This window comes from Trachymyrmex septentrionalis, unplaced genomic scaffold (genome assembly GCF_001594115.1).
Source record: "Trachymyrmex septentrionalis isolate Tsep2-gDNA-1 unplaced genomic scaffold, Tsep1.0 scaffold241, whole genome shotgun sequence".
NCBI lineage: Eukaryota > Metazoa > Arthropoda > Insecta > Hymenoptera > Formicidae > Trachymyrmex > Trachymyrmex septentrionalis.
The window spans coordinates 192,415-202,209 of record NW_017305399.1 but is presented as its reverse complement, the minus strand read 5'-3'; the positions used below and the strand labels follow the sequence as shown (position 1 = coordinate 202,209).

Genomic DNA, 9,795 nt, shown 5'->3' with positions numbered 1-9,795 from the left:
CACATGTCAAAGTTACGCACTGGATGGATTTTTTTTTCAACGCTTCATAATAATTTTTTTTCAATCAAGATTGGTTTTTTAACATGTCAGGAGATTCGATTCGAAATTAATTACCCATAAACTTTTTTTTATGCAAATTGTCAAGAAATAATTGTTACAAAGCTGATTTTTAACATTTTTTGCAATTTAATTTAAAATTTTCTATGTCTTCTTTAAAATGATTCTCTATGAACTTTTATTCACGTGCTATCTGGGTCTAGGTTATGCTACTATACAAATACTTTATACGTCTGTGAAATTATGATTTGAATAAGCATGCGATAACAATATTGTGGGGAAAAAAGAAAAATTTTAGCTTCTTTGCTTTGGCGCTTTCGTTACTCACACTAGGAGTAAGTTTACATCAATTCACATATTCACTTACACATCATATATGCTCAATCATGATGATGACTAATCCCGAAGTTAGTCGCTCATGTCTTGATTCTGATAAAGTGATTCTAATAAAATTTAGTAAATAAACCATTTTACTCCATGGTCCATCTTATTCTACCTTCTCCTCTACACACACACACACACACGCTCGCGCGCGCGCGCATATATATTAGGGTGGTTGTTATTTTAACAATTCTTGAAATTTAATCGTGATATCCTTTAAAATGGTTGAATATTTCAAAAAAATAACATCAGATTTTTTTCAGATTTTTTTGAACAGTTTTAACTTGTGCCATCGAGGCATGGGTAGGCGGAAAAATACCTTTGTGGACAAAATTCGGCCGATGTTCTAATTTTTAAATCTTTTTTAACCAATTTTGAAGTCTTTTAATTTGCTCGAAATTGAATGAACTAAAATCCCATTTTGCGTAAATTTTACAGTTCAAAGTAAAAATTGCCGAAGTGAGCAGAATAAATCAAAATTATATGATAACGACTATTGGATCGGCCATTTTTAATTTGAACCGTAATCAAAATTTACGCAGAATGGGCTTTGAGTTCATTCAATTTTGGGCGAATTAAAAGAAAAATTTTTTAATTAGTTAAGAATTAGAACGTCGACCGAATTTTTTCACCCAATTTTTATGCAGGGCTTTGACATTTAAAAAACTCTATAAGTTAAATTTTTTGTTGAAAAAATAAATGTGATTCAAGTCCTATTACTTCTTTAATTTTTTGTGATAACACTTGAATGGACAAGGTAACGTAATTTTGTGATAACAATGTTTGAACAATGTTTTGAAGGAGAATTAATAAATACTACTTTAATTGGAAGAGAAAATGTCTTTGAATGAACTGCGATATAAAAATTTCATATAAGAAGAATTAAAGCCATTTGGATTGGAATAGGAAGACTCTTCAATATACAAAGATATACTACTCGTATATTTAGGTTCTATTGTAAAAAGTTAAAGATAGTATCACTTGGATTATATTCTTTATTTAATTTGGTATGGGATTTAACTTGGCGCCAATTATTAATATCAAATCTTTTATACGAATGATACATATCATTAGAGTTAATATTATCTATTTAATTTGGTATAGGATTTAATTTGGCGCCAATTGTTGGTATCAAATCTTTCATATGAATATTATTAGAATTAAGTAAATAACAAAGACAATACCACTTGGGTTTTACTTTTTAATTTGATAAAATTTAATTTGGTTAGTTATTAAGACTGTATCATTTGGGTTTTAATTTTTAATTTGATACAATTTTTTTTTTTAAAGTAATTATTTTGACAGAGAATGAAAGCTGTTATTACTTGGATTAGAATAAAAGAACTTTCAATAAGAATATTTTTGAAGAAGAATTAAAACTACTACTACTACTTGGGTTGGAATAATACAATAAAAAGATACGTAACATATCGCTTAGGTTCTATTCAAGAAGCACGTATATTCTTACCAACAGCAGTGTCTCATGCCATGTCTTAGCGCCGAGACACTATTGTGTCTTCACAGATTAATAAAAATATGCAATTCATGTTTTAAACTTATTTTGTTTTCCCATATATATTATACTATTGTAAAAAACTTAGAGGAAATAAGCACAACAGAGAAACTATCAACGTTAGAGCTATGTGGCTCGTGGTCAGAACGGAAGTTTATCTCCAATATGAAGGAAATCAGGCCTCAGTTCGAATCCTAGAACGCCCTGATATTTCTCTCATGTTGTCGCTTATTTCTACACTATTAATATTTTTTAAATCTATGGATCAATTTTTCCAGCTCGTATAATAAAAAAAATGCAATAACTATTTTTATTTTTTAGTCATTAACAATTCACCTAATGTTTAAATGAGGCGAATAAGATCTCAAAATAAAATTGAAAAGCAAGACACGTATGTTAGAAAAAACGAAAATTCAATAAGAGGATTTTTGTGTAAAATGCGCCTTAAAAACTAATTTTAACAGTATAGAAAGTGTAAAAAGTGTAAGACAAGGGAATTAAAATGTTTAACGACACGAAACAGGACATGAGAGATAGATTCTTGTCGTTATATTACCGATTAAACGTAATAATTTTTGTATAACAATTATTCTTTCCTCGTTTATAAATTTGAAAATCATTTTCAAGGATTAAAGCATATGCATTAATACGTGTCTGTGAAGTAGAGTTTATGTCGATAATAACAAAAAATTGTTTAAAATGAGATTTTTATCATTTCTTAGTTTAATATAGCATTACAGTCTATGTCAATATCGTAACAACATTCGCTTGATATGAAAGCTTTGCAATCTGTACTTAACGAAATTGTGATCCACAAACACATAGTTCACATGAACAAACAATGAATTCTTGGAATTAGATTTGGACACTTTATCGCGACAAATTTAACATGTTAACAATGTTATTATACGAAAATTGACACGAATGTGCGATGTATCATAGTCTACGTGAGATATTAGTATAATAATATATAAAGATATTGATGCATTAGAAAAACAACAACTTTTAATCTTGTCGGAGTTCAGGCTTTACTTTTTAGGATCCTCTTAAAACTTGGTGAAAATATTTCTTTTATGGAGGCTTAACAATCGACGCATAGCAAGTCTAATTTTGCGTGAGGGCATATTCTGTTATACTGTTTTGTAGAACAATAGCATTTTAATTAGACGGCTAATAATAAGTCTAATTCTAAGAACTTTATGTTATTTATTTATGTAAACTACTAGTTTTTGAATCACAATTGAAGGGTTGAATTCTATAAGAGTACCCGTAGATTTCGCGGGTTAATATTGTCCGCCGAGTTAATTTTAAACCAAATTTATAACTTTTTTGTTTTCGAATTATAAACGAAAAAAATAATTTGTACGAAAAAAAAAAAATTTGTAAAATGAAAAAATTTCAATACATTTTTGTGTTCGCCATATTTTAGCCAAAAGTATGAATATTTTTTTTAAACTTTTATAGAACAAATGTCAACATATTTCTCGAAATATAAGACACATAAAAAGTTTTCGAAACGTTGCCGAATTTTTGAAAATATTTCTTCCAAATTCGTTGTTTTATTCATTCGATCAAAAAAGTTGTACAAATTTTCGAATTGTCAACTTTTACCTGTACTGCAATTTTGTCTTTTAGTTAAGAAAATTTTTTTGGAATGCTTTAGCTCTTTAAACATTAAGGTTGTAAAATAATGATGATTTATATTGTCGATGCGATTACATAGCGCGCAACGTGAGAGTCTGAACTGTTCTCCTCCACGAAGACTGCAATGGTCTAATTTACATCGTGCATTTGATACACGTAGTAACTTTCTATTAAATTATTTTAATTTCAGCAATGTATTTAAAGAATAATGTACTAAATTGATACAATATACATCATAATGATTAATTAAATACATATATCATGTATATGTGTGTGTTCAACATAACGTCGAAATTAAGATTATTCAATAGAAAGTTACTAGTATCCATATCAAGTGCACGATATAAACTGGGCCAATAATGCATCAAAACATAATATTCTTCAAGATTCCCAAAATCTTTTTTAACTTAATTTATTGTTTATTATTATAAATAATCGCATCGACGTATAAATCATCATTACTACTTTAATGTTTAAAGAGGTAAAACTTTCCAAAAAAATTTCCTTAATTAATAAACAAAATGGTAGTATAGGTACGAGAGTAAGTCAATAAGTTCTTAGAAAATCTGTCAAAGGGCACTCGCAGTGTCATGTCACATTATTTTTTGACAAGTAGCATCTTTCAGCTGATTACTGTCAATTTTTGAGCGGAATTCATCGCGTGGTTTCATTTCTGTAGACGATTAAAGCGAACAACCTTTGTATTTTTTGCAAAATGGAAAAAAATGAGTTTCGTGAAGTGATCAAACATTTACATATGAAAGGTTTAACGCCGGAAGATATCAAAGCCGAGTTGGATAATGTTCATAGCACACCTGCATCAGCGTTTGCGACTGTATACAATTGGGTGAATGAATTTAAACGTGGTCGTACATCCACATGTGATGCACCTCGTTCGGAACGTCCAATTGAGGCTGCTATGCCAGAAATCATCGATAAAGTCCACGATATTGTTTTGACTGATCGACGAGTGAAAGTGCGCGAGCTTGAGACCACAGGCATATCACATGGCACAGTGATTTCAATTTTGCACAAACAATTGGGTATGAAAAAGCTCGGCAAGATGGGTGCCGCGTTTGCTCACTGTGGACCATAAGCGCGACCGTGTGACGATTTCAAAACAATGTTTGGAGATTTTAACGTACACAACATGGATCCATTACTTTACACCCGAGACGAAGGAACAGTCAAAATAGACTTCACCGGGTGAACCAGCTCCGAAGAAGGTGAGATTATCCAGTAGAATTAAAAGAGTATGTTTTAAACGCCGTATTCCAAGGAAACTCAGTCTGTGCAATTGCAAAGCGTTTTAGTCTGTCTCAGCAATCTTGTAAGTTTCTGATCTAAAAAGAGGTTAATTGAAATGTAAACAACAAACCACGTAGTGGTCGACGCAAGACAGCAGAAAGACTGGACAAAATTATTCGAATGAGATGTAGTGCTCCTCCGCATAAATTAGCCAAGGAAATAAGGAATGATTTATAGGGAAATTTCGGTTGCAAGTTACATGTTTCAACTGTAAAACGTCGCTTGTAGGTTTAAATAGGAAGACTCCATTTAAGAATTAAGCTAATGATTTGCGTAAAAATTGAAAGGCTAAGCTTACATTTGCAAAGAAATATTTGGCAAATATGGACAACAAACTATTAGGCTAAAGTCGTATAGAGTGATGAGAGCAAGTTCGATCTCTTTTCCTCTGATGATACCTAACATATCCGCCTAAAAATAAAAAAATAATGTTCGATATTAAGTACCCACAGTAAAGTATGAATTTTGCGTATGGTCTGGGAATACTTTCCCAAAAATGAGACAGGTTCCCTGATTCTTATAGAGGCAATAACGGACTTGTTTATTGAGACATCTTGAAGGAACTCATGCTGCTTCATGATAAAAAAAAATGCCCAAAAGATGGATGTTTTAACAAGACAACAATCCAAAGCTTTCTTCTCAATTTATAAAAGACTTTTTAAAGCAAAACAAAATTAAAGTTTTAGAGTGGCTTAAAGTTCGAACTCTAACTCTAAAACATTTTTTAGAAAAGGATGACACACGGATACGTCGAAATTTTTCGAATAGGCGAAAGTTACACGCTGTTTTGCAAGAATAGTCAAAGATTGCGAAATATTGTATAGAGAAGCTCGTAGACTCAATGCCCCATCTATGCACGTAATTATAAAATCAAAAGGTTTCACTATAAAATATTATATTAAGTCTCTTACACATTTGTTTCATAATTATTTTAATATTTTTTCCATTGTGAACATGGTATTTGCTTTATTCTTTCAACCAACAAAATATGTTTGATTCATATTATAGATATTTGTCAATAAATAAAGAATTAATCTCTTTTAATGTACAATTTCAGTAACACAAAACAATTGTTACTTTATAACAACAACGCCACCTATGTTTGTGTTGGATCAACGTACACTGCAGATATATTAATAGAAATATTACTTACAAAATACTTCTGAGTGCTACTGTATGTAGAAGTTTATTCTGAGAAAGTTTCAAAGAAAAATATTCATATTTGGAGATATGCCTAATCGAACACAAAATGCATTGAAATTTTTTCATTTTACTAATTATTTTTTTCTCTGTTGACTTAAAAACTAACTGACTAACTTGAAAACATAAAAGTTATAAATTTGGTTTAAACCCAAAAAAGATGCGCTATGAAATTCTCTACAAGATCGTCAAAATCGAAATTAGAGCAATATCCAAAATTAGCCCGGCGGGCATTTCTTATCCCATCCACACGTATCCTGTTATAGAATTTAGTCCCTCAATTTCGTAGGTACAAATTATAAAGTTTTTATGTCGAGCAAATGTTATGATATTGACAGCTCTACACCATATTGGAATAAGAAAGTGTAAAGATTTCTTGATTTAAACAATTTTTTTTGTTCTCGGCATAAACTCCACAGCATGTATCAATGCATATACTTTAATCTTGGAAAAGAATTTCTAAATCTCTAAAAGAGAAGAAAAGTAATTGTTATACAAAAATTATTGTGTTTAATCGATAATACAAGAGAATCATTAAGAGAATCTCCTTAAATCTTCGTTTGAATTTTTTTCTATATTTTGTCCTAAATTACATAAAATTGAAAATTGATATTTTTTTTTTTGCAATATTTTTGTCTTACCTTGAATCACTGTTTAATGAAACATCATTGGGCAAAATTTAATATAAAAGTATTTTAAAGTAATTTCTCTATGCTTTAAAACGCTTTTTGACTTGGCACGATGATTTTTCGCAAAGATATGAAATTTTTTTGCCGTATAAAATGTTGTGTAAAATTTATTTTAAAATTGACAGTCAAAAAAGTTTTTAAAAAATTTAGAAAACAATTATATGAATTAAGCATATTACAATATGACAAACATTTTTCTCTTTTGTTTCCATAAGTTTCGAAGTTACAAAATGTTTTAGAAAAAGTAAGTGTTTTTATACAATAAAATTTTATACAAAAAAATTCGATATCTTTGCAAAAAATGATTGTACTAATTTTTTTCAAAAAGCATTTTAAAGCTTAGAATGGTTACTTTAAAATACTTTTATATTAAATTTTGTCCTATAATGTTTTATCAAACTGCAGCGCTTCAAAGTAAGACAAAAATATTAATTTTCGATTTTATGTAATTTAGGAACAAAAAAATTTAAACGCGATTTTAAAATCCTTTTAAAATCTTAGCTTTAAAATGCATAGTCGAAATCTTCTTTACGACTTTTTTTATCGAGATATTTAATTTATCATGTAATGCGACAAAGATGTTACTGTCAAATATGAACGTTACTATATTAACTATATAAGTATATAACATTTTTTGCAGAAAGTACCGAAGAGTGATTTAGGAGAAGTTGTTATATTAGATGCTGATAATAACACAATCGAGTCACCATTTCAAGATTTGGAGTCTTTACCTCAAGATGTAGTGCGTAAAACGATATAGTGCTATGACACACTAATATATCTTTAAGTATTAATAAATGTCTTAAACAATAAAGTAAAAAGTTTCTGTGTTGTAGGTAACGAATTTAAAGAAAGCGTTACGCAATAGATCGGCTCTTCTTGGAGATGGCGTATCAAGAGCATTCCTGCGGGCATTAGTACAATTAACCGCAGGTTATAGAGAAGCATTAACTTTACAGCAGGGTGAGCGTATCACGTTTAATCAAAATGCATTTGTTGAAAGTAGGCCATCTTCCATGCAACCCTTTTTACGAAAAATGTTAGAATTACAAATTTTCCAACAAGTAAGTGTTATAGGTATAGTGCTGTGCTTTGAATTAGTTGCACATTTCGGGTCGATTCTTAAGGCGACTATTTCGACGGTCGAATCGTCTGCGCCGATTGTATACGTGACGCTGTGTCTCAGGAATGTTGCAATATAAGAAATATATTTGATCATACCTTCCAGCCAATTATCATTAAAACATTTTTTTTCTACATAATTTTTATTTTGATAACTAATTAAATTTTTTATTATTAACATTAGTACTATAATCCGCAATAATATAATTGATAATAATTACAATATAATAATTACAATGTGAATAATAGCTTTTCATATTTGAAGTGCGATTATTGATGCGTTTTTTAAAGTGGTTTTTTCAGCAGATTCATTCACTAAAAAAAGAACAAAAAGATGATCAAATACTCGACAAAGTAAAATTCTATATTGTAAGTTTTACATAATTTTCATTTTCATGAGTAATTGAATTAAATTTTCTATTTAATAAATAAAAGGAGTTAACGAGCTAAAGCAAGTTATTATTGTCAATATTTTAATGTAAATCTTTATAAACAAACGCTTTTTTTATAAAGCCGCAGGATGAGATTTAAGTTTGAGAATGAAGCTTACACTATATTGACAGAACGAACACAATTGTGTATAATCCAATATAGTAGTAATGAAAGCCACTTAAATGAATTGATTTTTTGAACGAATCATTGTAATTAGCGTTAATTTATTCTCAAAAAGCATCTATATGTTAGAATGTGTTCGTGTTACCGTTTTTAGTTTATAATTGACTCTTATTATGTATTTAGATTTTAACATTGAAAAAAACTTCCTAGAAGGTCAAAACGTTTGTTTATAATGGTTTGCATTAAAATATTAACAATAATAACTTGCTTTAACTCGTTGGTCCCTTTTATTCATTGAATTAATTATTAATCATTTGAGCCGTCATAATATTTTTAATGTTAAATTTTCTATTATTGACATATTACAGTCTGCAATAATATAATTGACAGTAATTATAATATGATTATTACATACTTACAGATAATACGGAAAGCTATTGTTTATATTCTATATTATATTGTAATTGTTGTAAATTATTGTAGACTATAATATATTAATAATACAAAAATTTAATTTAATTACTCATAAATACGAAAATAATGTAAAGATTATAATATAGAATTTTACTTGGTTGAGTCACATATTTGATCATCTTTTTGTTACTTTTTTAGTGAAAGAATCTATTGAAAAAATCCTTGAAAAACGTATCTGTAATGTATTCACATTTGGGAAAGATCTAATAATCTCGAGGCGGTATAACTTCTATGTATATAATCAGAATAGTCGTACAAAGTAAACCGTGTTCACTGGCCTCGCCACTACAATACAATACAGTCGGGAGAGCGTCCCCCTTCGTTACGGTAATCACGCCCTCTTCCATAGCGCCGCTCGGAAAGAAAAGTAAATTGCTATTGCAGCGCTTCCTACGTTAACTAATAACAAATACACTACAATTCCTCCACACTTAATTTGAAAGATACAAAAAAACAAAACCGAAAAAGAAATATAAATCAACTTACAAATCTAAGATTTGCCGATGTTCGGTACTTGACTTGAGCGCTTCCCTACTTCATAATTAGTCAATAATGTCCCCTCTTTATCACTGTTATCGCTTACATTAAGGGTTACAGAAATATTGTCTTTCGGTAGCCCCGAATCCTTAATCATACTAGATCCGGGTAAACACAAATTACATGCTTTATCAATATGACGTCTTCATATACGAGGTCTGTTCAAAAAGTATCGCGAATTTTGTGTTTTTTCAAAAATTATTTATTTATTCATGAATATCTATTTTGTCCCCTTCAAAGTAATCCCCATCAGATATTATACACTTGTGCCAACGTTTTTTCCAATCCTCGAAGCACTTCAAAAAATTATTTTTT

The 9,795-nt window shown here is 29.6% G+C and overlaps 1 protein-coding gene across 1 annotated transcript in view; it reads left to right on the top strand.

Annotated features, from left to right (window-relative positions):
* Positions 1 to 9,795, top strand: part of LOC108748793 (DENN domain-containing protein 1A) — an 80,380-nt gene that overhangs the window by 16,434 nt on the left and 54,151 nt on the right. Inside the window, 2 exon segments of the mRNA XM_018487153.1 lie at positions 7,433 to 7,534; positions 7,629 to 7,856. Coding sequence (XP_018342655.1) covers positions 7,433 to 7,534; positions 7,629 to 7,856 — 330 coding nt within the window.